This window comes from Triturus cristatus, chromosome 1_1 (assembly GCF_964204655.1).
Source record: "Triturus cristatus chromosome 1_1, aTriCri1.1, whole genome shotgun sequence".
In the NCBI taxonomy this organism is placed as follows: domain Eukaryota; kingdom Metazoa; phylum Chordata; class Amphibia; order Caudata; family Salamandridae; genus Triturus; species Triturus cristatus.
Window position 1 is genome coordinate 1,155,868,500 of NC_140579.1, and position 20,009 is coordinate 1,155,888,508.

The 20,009-nt window shown below is 48.9% G+C and overlaps 1 protein-coding gene across 3 annotated transcripts in view; it reads left to right on the plus strand.

Annotated features, from left to right (window-relative positions):
* LOC146871773 (S-adenosylhomocysteine hydrolase-like protein 1) overlaps positions 1 to 20,009 on the plus strand; it is a 906,307-nt gene that overhangs the window by 876,544 nt on the left and 9,754 nt on the right. For all 3 annotated transcript variants that reach the window (XM_085651314.1, XM_085651321.1, XM_085651329.1), the window contains exons 15-16: positions 11,223 to 11,301; positions 17,285 to 17,405. In XM_085651314.1, coding sequence (XP_085507440.1) covers positions 11,223 to 11,301; positions 17,285 to 17,405 — 200 coding nt within the window. The remainder of the gene's footprint in view (positions 1 to 11,222; positions 11,302 to 17,284; positions 17,406 to 20,009) is intronic.

The following is a 20,009-nucleotide window of genomic DNA, read 5'->3' on the forward strand; positions in this document are numbered from 1 at the left end:
CCTAGGCAGGAGATCCCCAGAAGGTCCCAGTAGCGAAATCCGTTGAGCCCCGATACCTCCCGCAGCCAAGTGCCATGCCAAAGCGGTGTAACCCGGGTCAGTACCTTCGACCAACGGGTGTGCCGTAGGGCAGCTCGCCACGCCAGAAAGGGAGCCCGTACGACCTCCGGAAGCGACCGAGGGATCGTTGCTCCATAGAGCATACTTTGAATAGAAGTGAACCCGGTGAGTTGCACCTCTAGTCTATAAGCCGGATCATCCCACCCACCCGAAAACCAGTCATGGACCACCACCAGCCGCGTAGCGAGATAGTACAAGTAAAGATTAGTCATGCTCATGCCGCCGTCATAAGAAGGAACTCGGCAGCGGTCTAAAGCTAGCCGGGGCCTACCGCCACCCCAGAGAAATTTAGTCGCGGTCTTGTCCAGGTCCTGAAACCAAGAGCGGGGGAAAGAGCAGGGCGTGTTTTGTAGCATGTATTGGAACCTAGGGAGGATCATCATCTTATAAAGAGCAATCCTTCCCAACGGGTTCAGCGGGAGTGACTGCCATTTTATCATGTCTGATCTGGCCTTATTAACCACGGGGGTCACGTTAAGAGCCCAGCAGAGTTCCGGGAGAAGGGTAACCCAGATCCCCAGATATTTAAAGGACAGTCGCCGGATGGGAATGTCAGACTGCCAATCAAAACACTCCCTAAAAGGGTGTAACGGAACCAATACAGATTTCCCGGAGTTCAGACGGAGACCAGACGCCTGTCCGAACCGGTGAAGAGTCCGGCGCACCCGAGACAGCCGGATCCGAGAGATAAAAAAGGACATCGTCCGCATATAAAGCGATTTTATCAGGGACCATACCCGGCCAGTCCCAGCCAAGGAGAGCAGGATCCGACCGGATTAGCACCGCCAGGGGCTCCATCGCCAGGGCGAAGAGGAGGGGCGAGAGCGGGCAGCCCTGCCGTGTCCCCCGTCCTATGGAAAACGCGCGGGACAAAGTCCCATTAACCAGTACTCGAGCCTGTGGGTCCGCGTACAGAACCCGAACCATGGCGTGAAACTGGGGGCCGAACCCCATTCGCTCCAAGGTATTCCCACCCCACTGAATCAAAGGCCTTCTCAAAATCAACCAGTAGAAGGGCCAGATAGGGAGAAAGGCGCTCTCGGTGGGCCAGGGCAAGATGTAAGCGCCGCAGGCAATGTCTAGTTCCTCGGTTCGGCATAAATCCGCATTGGTCTGGGTGGATCAGCGAAACAAGAAGCGGGCGCAGCCGTTGTGCAAGAATGGTGGCGTATATTTTAAGCTCGGTGTTGATGAGAGATATCGGCCGATAGTTTGAGCAGGACTGTGATGGGGGTTGAGTCTTCGGTAGGACGACTACGGTGGCAGTATCCGTTTCCCGCGGGAATGAGCCCTTCTTCACCACCTCTTCAAAGAGATCCAGGAGCCGCGGGGCCAGGGTCTTACGGAAATGGGCGTAGTATTCCTGCGGGAAACCGTTCCCAGGCGCCAAGTGGCCGATTGCCGTTTCTACCTCCTGCAGGGTAATGGGCAGGTCCAGGTTCTCGCAAGCCTCCTGTCCCAGCCGCTCAAGGGCCGCCCCGCTCCCCCTCATCAACTCCGCAAGGGAGATCCCTGCGCCCGGTATAGTTGGGAGTAGTAATCCGCAAAGGTTTGAGCTATTGCCACCGAAACCGTGCGGGTCCCACCCGCGGAGTCTATGATGGCAGGAATCACCCGGCCTGCACGAGGGTAGGTAGCCAGCCAGCCGGTGAAGAAGCGTACCATTCTTATCCCCCCATCCATAGACCCGGGCCACCGAGGAACGCCAAAGAGTCCTCGCCGCCTCCAGAGAATGCGTGTGTATCTCCTCTCGGAGGAAGGCCAGCCGTCGCACCCGTGTGGCGTCTCCCAACGCGTCCTGGTCTCGCTCGAGCTCCAGGGCCTGCGCTTCACAAGCTGTGAGCTGCTGGAGTTGACGTCGACGCTGCTGCTGCAGATGCCCCTTTGCGACCCCTCTAATAGTCGCCTTGCCTGCCTCCCAGAGGACGGCCGAGGAAGAGACGGAGCCCACGTTGTGGAAGTAGTACTCCTTAATCCCACTCTCCACCACCTTCCGAAAGGCTTTGTCTTGGAGGAACCAGGCGTTCAAACGCCACGTCGGACGGGCAGAAAAGGGAGGTGGACCGAGAGCGAGAAGCACTGGCGAGTGATCAGAGAGGCCCCTCGGAAGAATGCGGGCATCGCGAACCCCTGCACACTCGGTAGAGGGGACAAAGATTGGGTCAATCCGGGCGTGAGAATGGTACGCCGCCGAAGTGTGGGTATATTGGCGATCGCGTGGGTGCCAATCCCTCCAGACGTCACACAGGCCCTGGGCCTCAGCCCAACACGCTAACTGTTTCGTGCGAGTGGTTCTGGTGAGAGAGACTGGGCCTGTCGAGTCCAGATGGAGTGTGTAGACGGCGTTAAAGTCTCCCCCGAGGACAAGCGACCCCGCCGGTAGCCCCGGGAGGAGATCTGCGGTGTAGGAGAGAGAGGTCTGCAACAGGGACGGTGCTGCATAGAGGGACAGCAGAGTTAACGGTCGCCCCTCAAGAGTGCCACAGACCGCAACAGCCATTCCCTGGGGGTCTAGATGTACCTGAGTCAGTACAAAGGGAAAGGACCGTTTAAGCAGGATAGCCACCCCCCCCGGGAGCCCCTAGCAAAGCCTGAGTGCCAGACCCTATCATAACCGTAACGGGCGAGAAAGGGACATTTATTACCCAGAAGGTGGGTCTCTTGAAGGAGGAGCACGTCAATCTCCGCACGCTGCGCAGATTTGAGGACTGCCATACGTTTGAACCGATCCAGTAGGCCATTTACGTTCCAGGACAATACGCGCATGGCTGCCTTAGGCACGGGTGTGTCCGCCATAGGTGCAATCCGGGGCATGCATGACAGGAGTTGGAAGAGATGGCCATGAATGGGAACAGTGGGTGAGACGGGAAGCGCGCATGGAGCAGCCACCTAGCGGACACCGCGCCCACACCAGGGCCGAGGGGTGCGAGGGCGTGAGAGCTCCCTGAAGGGAGGGACATGAAGAGATCGGACAGGAGATCAGGTCAAACGTTACATGATGCCTTGGAATAACAACAGCGAGGATTGTACCCTCTAACCCCACACCCCCCACCCTATACTTCGAAAACAGAAGCATCTGTCGCCCTAACAGTATATAACAACAACCAAGCTAAAACGCTCGGGCCTGAGTGCCAGTGGACCCCTTAAGAAATCAGAGCAAACCCAATTTATCCGCCCTGGCCGAGAGCAACAAGTATGTTGGAGCACTGAGGCCCGACCTCTAATTCCTACAACCAGGAATCACAGCCCAGTCTCCCCTTCCCGACAGAATACATCGAGCAGTAGATGGAAGTCAAATGGTAGGGCTGCGGGAAAGGTCCGAAGTGTCCACCTGAGGAGCAGGCCGGGTCGCGGAATCCGCCCGCCGCGGGGACACGACCCGCCGCCCGGCAGCAGCAGGACTGGTAGGCGCCGCAGAGGCCTCGGATGTCCGGCGCGGCCGCCCCCCGGAGTGCGTGACAATCACATCCTCCCCCGCGTGCCTCCGGGGCACCTGAGGAGCAGGCCGGGTCGCGGCATCTGCCCGCCGGGGGGACACGACCCGCCGCCCGGCGGCAGCAGGACTGGTAGGCGCCACCGAGGAGGCAGAGGAGGCCTCGGATGTCCGGCGCGGCCGCCCCCCGGAGCGCGTGACAATCACAGCCTCCGGGGCAGCGTGTGTCGTCTTCGTCGAGATCTTGAAGATCAGGGCGCCTCTTGCACTCCCCGCCCACCCACCGGTGATCTCTGTCCAGCACGGTGCAGGGGACATTCCTGTGTTAGCCAAGTCCAGGCTGCTCGTGGCGTGTCAAAAAAGAAAGTCTTGTGCTGGAAAATGACTCGGAGGCGGGCCGGGAACTGCAGCTGATATTGGAGGCCCATGGATCGCATCTTCTGCTTTACCTCCGTGTAGGAGCGCCGTAGCTCCTGGACCTCTCGGGTGAGGTCCGGGAATATCATGATAGTGGGATTCTGGTATTTGAGAGTCTCTGAGCGCCTGGCTTCCCGGAGGATCGCGTCTCTGTCTCTGAAATTAGGGATCTTCAGGATAAAGGGACGGGGGGCGCCCCCGGGGGTCTGGGAGCCAGGGAGCGATGGGCCCTCTCCACCACGAAACAAGCCGAGAGGCTGTCCGCCGGCATCCAGGATTTAAACCAGCGCTCCAAAAAGTCATCCGCACAACCCGCCTCAGCCCCCTCCGGGAAACCCACCAGGCGGAGGTTACAGCGACGGGCACGATTTTCAGCATCCTCCACCCTGTGGTGCAGTTCCGTAGAATGGATGGTCAGTTCAAGCACCTGGTCCTGCAGCTGGCGGATATCATCCTCAGCTGTTGATACTCTAGATTCAGCTTCAGCGATGCGGGCGGTGGCGTTACGCAGGTCCTGTCGAAGAAGGGCCACGTCCACATTCACCTCTCCCACCATACCCTCCAGGGAGGAGCGGGACGCCGTGATGGCCTGCAAGATGGCAGCAAGGTCCGCGCCACAGACCTCTTCCCGGAGGGTCCAGTGCCACCACAGCCCACACGCAGCCCAAGACCACGGGCTGCAAGGGCAGTCGAGGACAGGGCCACCACCAACACACGGACCTCCGGAGTTGGAGACGGAGGGGGGGGGAACAAGAAGGAAGAAGAAGGATGGCCAGTCACACCTCGACCGCCGGCCTGCGGTCCGAACCCCCGAGGCGGCGCCGCACCCTCCACCACGTCGCAGCAGGCCGCGGAGCACCAGGGTAAGTCCAGCAACGTAGATGGGGGGGGGGGGAGGAGGGGAGCCGATCACAGACCCCCGGCCTGATGGGGAGGGCTTCCCCACCACCTCCAGCCCCCACAGCCGCACAGGTCGCCCCGCTGGGGAGTCCAACCAGCGCCGCACTCACCGCCTGTCTCTCAGCGGGGCTCCGTGACCCGGAATGAGCCCCACACCTCCTCACCTCCAGCCGGTGGGCACCAGGCAGGAGCTCCATCTGTCTCCCGGGAGGGGGGGCCCGCAGCAGAGACGACTCCTCCCGGCCACCGGAGCATCCAGGCCTAGCCACCTCGTGGGCGCCGCAGGCTCGAGTAGCCGCGTGCCCGCGCCCAGGGACCAGGACCGTAGCCGCCTCCCGCAAGGCACTCACAAAGACGCCGGGTGCAGCTCCAAGGGGGCCGTCGCGCCCCAAATCCAAGCCAGGGAGAGCCAGGCGATTCAGGGCTCCATTGCAATCAGAAGAAGCCGGCCAGGGCAAATTCAGACGGATTAGGGAGGATCGGCGGGGTCCGGCACCTGGAGCTTCACCGCGAAGCAGCCATGCTGGTCCGGCGCCACCTAGCACTCCCGAAATAGGTTTTAAATATGAAAAATAAATACATAACTAAATAAAGCAAGACGGAATGGTTGCAAAGTGGCCAGATTGGTTTTATTTACATCCAAATAAATCAGCATCCCTTTACAGAGTTTGCCAGTGAAGGGCTACTTTTGTTTTCTCGTCTTTCTTTGAACAGCATTGTTGTTCCCAGGTGGGAAAGTGTACCATTCCTGGAGGTACTGCAATACCTGGTTGATGGGTGGATTGGAAAACAAAATGTGTACCATGGCTCTGTGTTTATGGATGTGGTCTTTTTAAACCATACTGCTTACGTTTTGTAAGGATATAAGTAATGGACATTGAAACGGTTCTCTTCAGGGCCCTCTAGTCATGTCCTTAACTTTTCAGGTAAAACCACTCGCTGATTTCTGAATAGTGAGTGAGAGATCGTTAAGGTAACCATGTTGTTTCTGCTTAAATTTCACATGCTTTACTTAATCTTGCATTCCCTATGAGTGGTTGCTTTTACTTTTTTTTTAGTCAGGATATTACTCTTATCAAGTGCATAATTTGAATTGAGCCACATCCAAGTGTTTATAGCGGGCACAATTAGGTTATAGCTGAAGGCAGTGTGAGTTTCTCTCACTAGAGAAGTATGGTGTTCAGTGGGGGAGAGGATGTGGCACTATGGCCAGAGCTGTCGAATTTGGAACTGGGGAACCGGGTTCACCTTCATGACCAGTCCACCAGACCACTCTACTGAGGGAGCACATTCCCATGCTAGACCTTAGAAGGCCCCACTAGACCTTAGAAGGCTTGATGTCTTAGCACAAGCAGGTGTACCCTAGTGGTGTCAATTGTGGGTTAACCTTGAAGGCCTGTCCACCACAATCCATACTGAAGTTCATCTCCAGTCTTGCGGGCAGGCCTACAAAGCAGCACACCCTAGAGCAACAGTGATCCAGTCGCTGTGACTCTGTCACTGAGGTCACATGAACCTTGAGCAGGTTAGGGCGATGCGAACGGTGTGACCGCACTGGGTACCTATTTCGGGTGGGTACGTAGTGTTTGCAAGTATATTATAGTTTAAAAAAACTTGCTGCCTCCTTTCTGGCCTCCAGCAATTTTCAGAAACAATAAAAATGTCATGATAACTTTGGTGCTTAATGTTCTTCTTAGAGAGAGATCTGAGTTTTGTCTAGTGGAAGGGTTGACTCCTGGAAAGGTAGCACAGAGGGTTAATGTGCCTTCTGCAAAGAATATGTACCATGCAGATCATAAAGTGCACTGCTTTAATGGGGGCACCATGATGAATGGTCATTTAATGTCAGCTGTAGATGATGGATCCCTGAACAGTGTCATGTATGTGCATGTTTGCATTGTGCTGAGGGGATTTTCAGGTAATTATTCACGCAGCTCTCTGATAGATGTCACATGCGGTTTTTCTGAGTCCCCAGATAGATCATGCAGTCTGTGTGTTCTCTTTTGTACTGCCAGTCACTGTCAGTCACCGGTGTATTCAACTGTGTAGCCTTGGACCGTGTCATGTATGTGCATGTAATTTGCATGATCGAGGTAACTATTAGCGGCGCTACTACGTGTCTCTCGGACCTCTTTCGTGCTCGCCGTCCTTTTTCCCCAGCAACCCCCCCTCCCCAGGGGCGGCAATCTGAGGGATCGCCCCGGGCACCACAAGCTCTAGCTACGCCTCTGGTGGCACCCCCATTCTTCCCATCTGGGTATCAATCAATCTGACACTTTCCTGTCCACTATGTGGCAACTCACCATGTATTACTACTAGCCCAGAGGTCTTTCTTTTTGAATCGTTTAGATCTTCCTGCATAGCCTGGCAGGCTCAATCTATTCCCCCCTCCTCTTAGTTACCCTGGGCCCAGACCATCTGCTTCTTGAGATGGCATAGAATCCTTTTGTGCTGACATTTGGCTTGGGGCTGGACCCTCCCCCTCTACGGCCGTGGAGTCAGGATCTCTTGTGACCCTCGGGGTGCCTTTCTTGTGTCAAATATCGGAAAGTTTTATACTGGATGATTCTTCGATCTTTGCTTTTTTTTTGCTTATGTTGCTTGTGCTATTTTTAATGCTAATTATATATTTGTAATGCTAATAATATTGCCTTCTGAATTCAGGCCAGCCAACATTAAATTGTTGTTACTGCTGCTGGCTCTGTTTGGCAAGGATGTCTGCACCTTTGAGTCATTTTGGTGATGAGTAGCTGATGTTTGGGCTTCCGTCAGGGACCCCTCCTCTCTCTGGCTCCCTGGCCTTATTTGGATTTCGAGCTCCTTATCATTTGCAATATTGCCTGTTTCTATACTTGTTTCTATGCTTGTTTTGGCACAGCTGGTTAAAGGAGATTTTTCAGGTCCTTAATCATAGATGTAAAAACTTCAGGCAACGTTGCTAGTTTCTCCATAATGATTCTGCAGTGGCAGTCTTTTGGAGTAGCTCTTTTTTTCCAAGTGTTCTAGTGATGGCCAGTGCTATAGTTTGCATAATGTCCATTTGGACATTCAGCTTATGTGACTGCCAAGTGAGGGCATTAGTGGCTTTTAAAAGTGTGGCATTAATTGATGACAGCAGGATATCTTGGTTTTTGAGCAAGTCTTGGCTTTTTTCATGCCTGGTCTCCTGGAAATTGTCATGGGACGTCAGATGTGTGTGTGTTATACTGAGCAGACTAGCCCCTTTCTATTGCACCTCCAACCACGGCATAGGTCTGTTTCCACTCAGCTCAATACAGCTGTCTCTTGATGTCAAGGGGCTGGTTGGGATAGTTTCAATTAGGTCCATTAGAACACTCACTGCATCCTTGGTGTGTATTTCTACAGTGATTTCACTGTGTCGAGCTTGTTGTGGGGACCTGGAGCCTGACATCCTTGTAGACGCCTAAATGGGTTTGTCACCCCCTTGACAGGGCACTACTAATGAACCTGAGGAAAGTTCTATCATGCCTGTATGTGAGTGGCGTAGGTATCACAACTTCTGACGCTATTCTTGGTGACTGTTTGATACGTTGGAGCCTTTTCATTACTTTGGGGGCATCCAAGTCCATTTCATTACTGATGCTAAGCCCCTCTTTATCGGGGATAGCTCTCGACCACCTCTCTTTGACGTCCTGTCACTGTCATTATCCGCTATCATAATAGCACTGGAGTCAAATGTTGAGCCCCCTGAGATTTCAGCTGGAACGCTCCTATAATAATCGTCCAAGGGTTTTGGCCTCTTTGCACCCTTCTTTGTGCTCCTCTTCGCACAAGCTCTAATCTGCTGCTTTCTACTTCCCCCTTTTACCATGGCTGCTGCTCTTCTCTGCAAGAAGACTCTATGAGCTACTTTCCAGCCTGAGGCGAACTTTAACTTGCTGACGGTCACCATCCGGGGTCTTTCTTGATGTCCCTAGTGCTTTTCGGAACAGTATCAAGGCGGTTGTCAGTAGGACTCATTAGGCACCAGCTGGTTTAATATTTTCTTCCTATTTTCTTCCTGCGCGCCTCATGGCGTGAAGTGACTCAGGTGCAGCATATAAAATGTTTGTTCGCGCTAAAAAGCCTAATAGGTGCGTAGTCAACAAAAGTAGGCATTCGCAGTGGCCTCGCATACACCTGCACCCCTGTGTCAAAACGAGTGGCACTGCTGCTCAGTGCGTGAGAAATAATGCACTGAAAAGGAAGAGTCGGAAAGGTGAACACTGGCTCTGCACTTCTGAATATAAATAAAAAAGTAGCATTCGTTTTTATCATGTAACGTTCTTTGGTGATGGAAACCAATTGGTTAAAAGAGTTACAGGCTCTCAAACAATTTACTTGTGCCCTGTATTGTTTATTTGGCAACATTTTTGCCCTCTCGTCGTCCGTGTTAAAGAAAGTTGTTGAGTGATGTCTTGAGCAGAAGTAATAGCAATGACACTGTGCCTGGTAAGACAATTGGCATTGTTGTAACCGTTGACGGGTGCAGAGCTACATTGCAATGGGGCAGGCGTCTCTGCCTCGAAGGAATGCGTCAAAGCCACACTCCACATTTTCCCGCGCGTGGTTAAGACTTTTGTATGTTGGCCAGGAGCAAGGGGAGAAGTTATGAAAGGATGGGTAACACCTCTGCAGTGCTTTAGACTCCGGTGTAGAGGAGTGGGCTTGGAAAGGACCCAGAAGAAGAAGGACCCCCTCGGTGGGTGCCACACAGATGAATACATCTCCTCGAGGAGGTCCATCATGGATTCATGGGATAAGTCGTAAGGGGGTGACACCATGAGTTACCCGCACCGGGTGACACCAACCCTAGTGACGCCACTTATTTTGAGATATAGAAATAGACAGTAGTGACATAGACAAAAGACCCCCATCCGAGGGGCACCGGGGAATTGCCCACTTAGCCCATGTCTTAAAACGTCCCTGAAAAGTGGGTAAAAACTTTCTCTCACCGTCGAGGCATCAGTGAATCTAGCTGGTGGCAGGGTCTAAGACAAGAGATATAATACATTGCCCCGTCCCAGAGGGTCCTGGTTACATTAGGGAAACCTCATAATATCTCTAATCTTCACAGGAATTAGTTTTAAGCTGCTACATTCAATAGGCTCACAAGAGCTGTGTTTCATCTAGAGCTACATGTAACGTCACTTTGGAGCCAGATTGCAACAATGAAAATAACAGTAGTGCGCTGAGTGCAGGTCTTTGCAAGGACTGACTCCAGTCCTGCGGTCTTCCGAGGATGGGCGAGCTGTGCTCTACATCTACATGTCGATAGGCAAACACCCGCCTATCTGTAAAATCTATTAGGGGTCATAACATTTTAAATATATTTTCTCTTCATTTAAGTGTGCATTAATAATATATTTTTTATTAACACAATCCCTCTGGCTGGGCATTAACCCTAAATGGTTGTTATAGCTTTGTGTTATATTGTTTCTGATATCAGTTATGAAATCACCTCCGACGAGTCAGTTTTTCATTGCTCAACCCAGCAGCAACTGCTGAAGCAAGGGAAGAAAAGTATGTAACCATTCTAGTCCTAGTACTCCCAGTCATGGACCAGTATGAAGAAAATGCAGTGTCACTTTTGAACCTGCTGGATGCTCCTTGGAGGATGCTGACAAAAAGATTGAGAAACGTCCACAGAGCAGTTTGGCGTTCATCTCTTGGGACCAAAATCCGTCCACTCTTCCACATAATTTCTACCTCCTTAATGTTAGTGTTCGTTGATCCACAGACATCACGACCCAATACTGATATTGCTTTTTTGCTACTACATTCTGTCTGCAGAGGTGGTATGTAATGATCTCCCCTCGTGTTTTGCTGGACTGTGCCTCCAAGTAGGAGCTTACAATGCTGTGTTTCTAGTCCTTCTTTTCAAAATGTTAAAGGACTTGTTTTTTGTATGTAGAGCATGCTAACTTCTATGTACTGTTTGAAATGCATTTTTCTAGTGTCAGCAGACTCACTTTAAAGCAATGCAAGATCTGTTCTCTGGCTCAGTCGAACTGCTGTTGTTCATATTTTCCTCTACATGCTCTTCCATGTTATTTCTTATTCGCCCTTTCATCCACTGCTAAACCGATGTGCTTTCCAAGTTGTCTCTTTCACACAATATGTTATTGTTATGCCTAAGTCTGTCACACAGGACTGCAAAGACATTCTGTCATTGTTGTTCCTAGTACCGCTGTAGTGGTGGGTGATAGTGAGCTGGTTAATGCCAAAGGTTGTTATGGCTCTCTCTACAGGTTGGTGTGACACTGAGATTTTCACATTGTTTTAGTCTCCTTTGTATAGTGTCCCAGTGATGTCTTGCTTCTGTATAACACTCTGACCATTTTCTACTCAGGCCCTGGCTCTGATAGAACTTTACAATGCACCTGAAGGACGCTACAAACAGGATGTGTACCTGCTGCCGAAGAAGATGGGTGAGTGCTAGATTCAATGGAACTGTTAAGGGCTCTAGGGCACTAACTATCGTGAGAGAAAATATGGATGCCCCATAGACTTTTATACTCCCTGCATGGGGCTATAAATGAAATAGGCGGCCCTGGTGGCATACACAACAGTTGCTTTTACTGGGCCTAGATGCTCGTATTCTAAGTCTAGGCCTGTTATACCTGACCAAGGGAACTTTTATATAGGGCCCTTGTTGCTGTTAAACATAACTCTTGTGCGTGACATAAGTGGCTTTGGAGGCCCAAATTCAGCATCTAAGGGTCTCTTGGCTGAGGAGGATTGCCTTTATATTTTTTTTATTGAGCTCCTTCTCCTGTTTTTACCGATGGCTGCCCAGTGGACACATGCTTTCTCCTACTGACACTGCTGGCTGTTTATGAAGGTTGGAGGATAACTGCTGCCACATTTTACAAGGGGCCTTGTGGCATAAGGGCCTTGGAGAATAGCCGATTAATGTACCAACAGATGACCAGACTCCATTGAATGCTGTGGTTGAAGCACCTCTCTTTAATAGATCCAATGCATCCTGGATGTCAACATGCATGACTGCCTGTATATCATCAGCTGCTTTGCAGGACCTGCTGCATTAGAAAGTGCAGAGGGCACAACATTCCCTTAAAATCCCTAAATAGTCGACAAGGTCCAATCAAATGTGACATGATCATTTGGTAATTAACAAGCCCTATCTTACAGCATGGCAGAGAGAGCGTGGGGAGGCCAGAGACAGTAATGTGAGCCTTCTCCGTTATGAGACTTATGATGGGTCTCTCCCATACTGCGAGGACCTTAGTGGTTAAGGCTCATCCCCATTGCCTGGGTTAGGACTATCCCATGGAACGCTTCCTTCTGGCATGTTAGAGAATATGTTTTTCATTCCATTTGATATCTTCAGAGATCTTCTGAGCATCTGGGTTCAGGTAGACCTTGGAACCATTATAGGACGCTCAGGCAGTTTTACGAAATCTTTTGAAGATGAACGTGTTCTGGGCGCAGTCAGATTCCCTCTTAACACCATCATCCTGATACACTTTTGACCAAATATCACAAGCGGAAGTACTTCCCATGGCATCCAGCATTTGCCTCACAGTTGTCAGTAATTGATAGGGAGAAAATTGTCTTTCCGTATGTCCACAGAGCATATTTCTGGCACATTGCTCATTTGGTCGTTGCTCGCCATACTTCTTCACTTGTCATCTGATTCAGCCTGGAAAGTGATGATCATGTGCGATGTGCGGGAATAATACTAGCCACAATTTACCCAAATAGCACAACTGCTGTTGGTGTTAATATTGTAATCCCTTCGGAACTGGGCAGCTGAGCTAACCTGCTTGCTTTCCAGCAGTTTAGGATGTCTTGTGACTGTCGTCATAAGTTGCTCCTCTCAGTTTGCATGTGGCTCTCCTAGAGTAATACAAAGGTGAGTGAGACTATTTGTTTCTAGATTCGATTTGAAACCCTTCACCTAAAGAGGAGAGCATTGCATGCCTTCATTTCTTTAAGGATCACATATGTGGACAGTAGATAAGGAGATTTTTTTAATTTGCTTAAGCCCGAAGGCCACACAAATAGAGTACAACAAGCAAGAATTAGAAAGTAAAACATTAAAATTTTTACTTACAAATATATGGGAATTAATTAGTTAAGACTTAAAAATACTATGTCAAAAAAGATTTTATAATTTCGTGTCCAAGAATGCAAATAGTAATTAGGCTTTTGCATTCCTCTGGTCTTCTAACAGTTACTTCGGTGTAGGGGTGACGGTTCTCGTTAGTTTCCATGCCCAGAAAATGTAAAGAGTTCGGGCTGGACTGTTCCCATAAGGCACAGGGTCAGGACTGATTTGCATATGGCTGGCTTCAAACTGGAATGAGTGAAAAAACGATGGATTTAGGCCCAGATCTCTGTACTGGGGTGAATGTATGACATTGTTCTGCATTCTGTCCATCAATAGTTCTTTTTGCATTTGTCACCCCGAGTGGGACATGTATGCTCAGACGTGGGTCCCGAGCTCTCCATGCCACTAGAATCAAGCTATCCTGGCTGAAGAGGGGTGAAACCCCGAAACCGGTCCTAGGATGGTTTTTTCCAGTCCAGGGAGGACCTGGCTTGGCAGTTCGGGCTGGACTGTTCCCATGAGGCACAGGGTCAAGACTGATTTGCATCTGGCTGGGTCTAAACTGGGGTGGCATGGTGAGCAAGAAAACAATGGATTTCACTCAGATATGTGACTGGGAGTGAATGTTTGACAATGTTCAACATTCCATCCATCATCTTTTTGTGTTGCAATGTGCGCATTAATGCTCATTTCGCAACCTGGCAGATGTCTAGGACAGGCACTCCATGTGCCCAGGGCTGGCTTTAGGGTGGAGGGCTGGTGCAACTGCGCCGGGTGCTGACCTCGGGGGGGGGGGGGGGCGCAGAGTTTTCAAATGTATATTATGGGTTTAAAAGCACCTGCTGCAGAGTACCTTGCCTTCAGCAATCTTCAGGCAACAATAAAAATGTCGCAATAACTCTGCTGATTGATGGACCCGCTGGAGAGAGATCAGAGTTTTCTCTAGTGGAACTTTTGACTCATTATAAAGTAGCGCAGAAGATTAATATGCCTGATGCAAAACACGTATACCATGCAGATCACAAAAGGGCATATAATGTAGATAGTTGGGTTACTGCTTTTGTCAGAGATGTTTTTGTTACCTGCAGTTCATAAGTTACAGGGTTAGTATAGCACAGTGAACTATTAACTGTAATCAAAGATCTGCATGCAAAGTGCATGGTATAGGTTATGAAGTTATCTTTTTTCCAGACTTTCATTTTTCTAATGTTGCTAAAAACGCATATGTTTGAGTAGAAATGCATTCTTATTAGTAAGACCAACCCCAACCGCTGTTGTATTTTGAATCCTGAGTTTTTGCATCTCCAAACCAAACCCTGTTTAAATATAGTGCCCACCTGTATGGATGACGCATGATTCATACACCTTGTAATCCTCATTGTCTTGTGTAGCATTTACTATAGACTGATTTACATGTCTATATTCATTAGTTCTGTATAATGTGTATGTGATTTAAAGTGCTCTTATACCCTACAGTGGTATCAGTAGGGTAGTGCTATAAAACACATGAAATGCATGTGGGACAGAGGCTATGGAGACATGAGAGGCATTGTTAGAGAGTGATAGTGAGGGAATTTGTGGAGAAGGATGTCATGGGGGGGGGGGGGGCACCAACAAACATTGTCACACCAGGTGCCACCAGCCTTAAAGCCGGCCCTGCATGTGCCAATACAGTGGTAACAGCCTTGGCCCTTTTTAAATGGGCTCTCAAATCTTCTGGAAGCTGCTTCCTGGGCAGTTACATAGCAGATGTTGATGCAGAGGACAATCCACTATGGCAGGGTCATCTCCTACACAGCCTTCCCTTTCTTTGCTCCGGATAACCCCAAAAAATCACATGGTGTACCTCAGAACTAACAATGTAAAAGCTCAAAGCCCCTTTTGGGATCTATTGGATGGAGCCTCTCATACACTCTTTCAAAGGATCTGGAGAGGCAAAGAACGCAGGCAGGGTGAAATACTGCCCAATGTGGAAAAGAGTCACAACTTTAGGTAAGAAGGCCGTCTGTGTTCTCAAAATGTGGGGTAGGGTGGTTGCACCAACTGTACCTGAAGCTCAAGTACACGACGAGCTGAAAAAAATCGCAATGAGGAAGATTGTCTTCAAAGTCAAGAGACACTGTGAGCAGCTATGCATCAGCTCAAGACCAAATTAAGGTCCTACTATGGCATCAAACAGTTTGGTAGAAGACGTGTCACACCTGGTTATAAATCTCATCGTAACAGGTGATTTAAACAAGGACGGTTGATCAAGCAAACGTAGAAAGGCTAAAACGACCAGGAAATAAACTTTTATATTGCCCACTGCAAGGCCTTGATGGACCAAAGACAAAACAAACAAAAGAATATCCTACAGCTGGACTTGTAACAGGTCACTCTTGCAGATACCAGACCAGGCCACACATCTGTCACAGTGCCTGGCATAACTGGCCTTTGTGGACAGGTGTCTGGCGGAGAGCATGGCCTCCAACACTCCAGGCAACAGATCAGATGCAGTCAACTGCCCAGTAGCAGCCAGTGCAGGTAAGCACGATGGGGCGGGCGGTAAGGGGGGGGGGGGGGGTTGTCGACAGACAACAGATAGGGAAAATTAAATAAGTTATTAATTCCTATTCGGTTGTCTGTCGTCTTCCCTCTTCTCCCGCCCTTCCCCACCCGCTGCTGCAACTGCCACTGCTCAGCCTCCACTTATACAGTTGTGTAGGTTCCGGTGAAGGACTCTGCCCTGCTGCGACGACACAGGATCCTCTCAAAGTGGAGTCTGATCGGGGAACAATGCTCACACTCCAAAGTTCGGGGCACCGCACTCGCTTGGCCCAATCCAGAGCCAGTAGGATGGCTCGGTCCATTTAGTTACTGATCTTCATCCAAACTTGGGGAAGGAGAGGCAGGTACAAGTAGGAGACCTGTGTTTGGTTCTAGCTGGAATGCGTCTCCTTTTGAGCTTTCTTGCGGAAACTCCAATGCACAAAAGCTTTGACATTGCACATTCTTGACGATGGCAAAAAGCTCGAGCCAGTGGGAGCAATAGGGAGCAGGAAGAGCACCAAACATCTGCAGCATGGCCTCTTTGAAGGCCTCGATTTGCTGTGGTGTCGCCAATGGCCTGGGAAACTCGAGGTACATCGGGGTCAGCTACGGAACACCCTTGCCCCCTCTCCTTGGATACATATTGGTGTAATGGAGTCGAGTCCTGCTTTCTTATGTTTTTGCTTAGACTTCGATTTAGACTAACTGAGAGCACTTCAACTGCAAGGTTGACCTCCCACGCGAGAGAGGCCCCAGGAATAAGAGCAAGTATGCGTCCATGACCTGGAGTTTCGACGACTTATCTTCTTATGCAAACAAATCTAGAAGGCTGAAATGGTTAGGTAGGTTATGGAAAAATCACCACATAAACGAAGGGAAGACATTTAAAGGGTGTGTTCATGCCTAGTTATAGCAGTATACCAATCTGGTTTTAGGGCGCTTTGAATGAACATGTGGAGCGCTATAACAGATCTCGTTGCTTTATGGGGGAGGAGGGCTTTGTTCTCTTTGCACATGACTCCGACAGCTTTTTTTCTCACCTATCCCAAAATTTCTCTTGTTTTTCATGTTTTTTTTGTTTTTAAACAAACACTCTTATTCTACTAGTAAAGCATCATGTGTTCTTTATTCTGCTAGTAAGTCAAACTAATGCCTTGACTTTCTTCACATGGATAGCGACTGCTGGGTACCACTAATCCATGTGAGCTGATTGTGGTAAAAAAAGGATAGGAAAACGAGCTTCCTGATTTTTCTGGAGGGGAATAACCTGCATGATGCACAAGCTTTTGGTGATTTGTTGAGTTGTGCGTCTAAACTAAAGTGTTCTGTTTGGACAAACCCTTTAACTTAAAAGTTAATAAAAAATTACACCATACTACAGAAAAAAGTTGTGTCTTGGAAAATTCTTCCTACTCTCCTTGGGGCCATTGTTACTCCCCTTGTGCACGCTTAAGGTGCAGTTATGGTGCAGGAGCTGAGTCTGTGGTGCGCAAAATACATACCGAATACTGGGTAGGAGCTGTGCAGACAGACATCTGCATCAGATTTTTCTGTAAAAAGCAGTTTTTTTAAACTTCCTGCAGATTTTCTACATCTGCCTAATGTCCAGATTGAGCGATCACCTGAGGAAGCATCAGAAAGTAAGGCGGCATGGCCGGGCACACAGAGGGCAGGCTCTCAGCAGCAGCCAGTGTAGTGTGATGTTTAGTGAAGTGTACCTGGATGAGACCTATATTGTGAATTGTGGCTGTGACATATTTGGATCTCATCTTTCCTAAAATCTCTGTTTACGATTCCTGTACCTATAGATGAATATGTTGCCAGCTTGCACCTGCCTTCCTTCGACGCTCATCTCACAGAGTTATCGGACGATCAAGCAAAATACCTTGGACTTAACAAAAATGGACCTTTCAAGGCAAACTACTACAGGTACAAAGTGTGGGGAGCTTAGAGACGTGCAGTATGAGAGTGTGGGAGGCATAGAGCTGTCTAGGGTGTGACTAGTCAAGCTTTATGTATACAGTATGTGGGGGGCACGGGCTGTATCCAGGTGGAGTGTGCACTGGTTACTAATCTGTGTGTACTTCAAGAACAGTACATGAGGAGTGACTAACCCATGTATAGGCACTTTATGTGTATAGTTAAAGTGCTGCCACTGGATGCCCTAAACTGTCTCTGCATATTCTGTGAGAGAAGGTACATCTTTTATTGGCACTGTATGTGGAAGTTGGAGACAACCTTCTGAGGACAGTGTGTAGGGTGTCATTGTGTATAAGAATAGTATGTGGCAGTCACTGCTTTGTGTTGGTGTAGTGTGTGGCAGTGGCAGCTCTGTGTAATTTCAGTATATGGGGAGTCAATAAGTTTGTCAGGGAGCCATTTTCTGAAAGGTCACTGGACTTTGTATGGGAACATGTTATCTTACTGACCTCTATGTAAGAGATGTAGAGCTCTGTATAAGGACAGCACTTCAAGAAACATATATGCATGGGCACAATATGTGAAGAATTACTATTCTGGGAAGCCAATGAGCGGTGTTAAGGGATGGTAAAGGAAAACTGGAGAGAGAGAGAGAGAGAGAGAGAGAGAGAGAGAGAGAGATTACTCAGCTGTGTATCACTGCTCTGTGTGGGGGGATTCACAGAGATGTTGCTGTGCAATATACAGGGTCAATGAGCTGTGTATAGTGATGGTATATGGGGTAAGACTTTGTCCTGTCACCTAATATATTAAGTATTCAAATGTGTCTTTAGTAAGCGCTAAGCTATATGATGTATCTGAATTTGTATAGGTGTCCTAAGGTTGGTCTGTGGTAATGTTTCAGAGAAGAAGCTCTGAGGTTGCACTCTGTGCGACAGGAAGGCCCCTGGGTGGTTCCCAATGAAATTCAGTTGTGGGTAGGCAAATATGAGATTTGTCAATGGTTGCATTTAATGGGGTGGCGGGAGGGCATTTGTGGTTGCGCTCAATCATTGACCTCTATCTGTTTGCCTGCAATTGTGTTCAGTGAGGAAGAGCTCTGAAATTTTGCAATAAGGGTAATCTCTAATGGTGGCGTGCGGTTTTGCTAAGTAGCAAAGAGACACTGAGGTTGGCATTTGGTTGTGCTTATTAGAGAAATTCTGAGGTTAAAATTTACTTGGTGGGTTTTCTCTGTGGTTACTCTATGGTTGTACTCAGTGGGAGGCAAAAGGAAGTCTGGAGGAAGCCTATTGTGTTTGTATGTGGCTGTTCTAAGTGAGTTTGTGAATACCCATGTGCATGCCTCTTTCAGTCTTGTTTTCTGCCCTCTACCTAGCTATCTTCTTTTCATACATTGCTTCTTTGTTCTCTTTAATGACAACTTTACTATTCCCTTGTCTACTCTTTCATTGCTCCCTTTTTGGTTCTTTTCTGCTCCCTCTTCAACATTCTCTTCTTGGTCCCCTCCTCAACTACATTCCTGCGTCTCCCAGAGTTCTTTTGTTGTCCCAATTGGGCTAGTTGTCTCTCCCGCATTTCATCTTGTCTCTCCACCCGGCTCCTTTCTCAGCTTTCTTAATCCCTTACTTTTTTCTTTTTTGGTCCTCTATCAGCCCTGTCTTTAACTCTCTTTTCTCATTGTATAGCCTTTTTGCCTTCTGTTCTAATTTCTCTTTTCTCACCTATCTCTTTTGCTTTCTTTTTTTGGTCTCTTCATTGCTCAGTTTTTATTTTAGCTACCCTCTTCTACGCATTGAATTTAATTATTTATTAACTGTACAATTAAAATCATTACAGTAAAAAACATCAAAACGAGCAGGTAAAAGGAATGGTCACAGTAAAAATATAAAAGCTTCAGATAAAATGTGGTTGATGTACCACCCCCCCCTCACCGCGGTGCCCACTCGATCGGCCAGGCAGATGTATATTGTCTTGAGTCATTGAACAAAGTTTCTGAGGCACCTGAGTAAACCTTGGTAATTTTCTACTTCAGCAATCTGTAGGCACAACTCCTTGGCCCTTCCATTGAGAGTCATAGATATGGTGCAGTCTTAGTAGGACGGGTAAGTGGGTGCAGGGCTCTGTACTTGTTTGGGGCCGAACTGCTTTATCCCCCTTATTGTACCATGCTGGATACCATGGCTTGATTGTATTCATTTGCAGCCTTTAGAGCATTCCTAATCTGATGAGTGAATTTCCCCAGTCTCGCCAAGGTCATCGTGGTTGTTTTGGAGAAGCACAAGGCTGACGCTTCGCTACATGTCTTGGTTCCCTTGGTGATACAAATTGGGCGAAGCAGTCGTCGGCGTTCGTTCCTAAAGGCGGGGCAGCAGCATAGGAGATGTAACCAGGATTCCCTCATGTAGGTGCACAGTCTCCAATTTGTGGATTCCCCCTTGCGAGCCCATGCAGGGTTAAAGTCAGTGATTCCTAGTATACATAGTCTCATGAAAATAATTTTGGTTCGGGCTTGTGGTGACAGGGCCTCGTTTAGGTAGGGTTGTGCCTTGCCTACCATATAGGAGCTGTTCGGTGGGTCTAAGTGGGGGCTAGAGCGAAGAGATTGAAGAT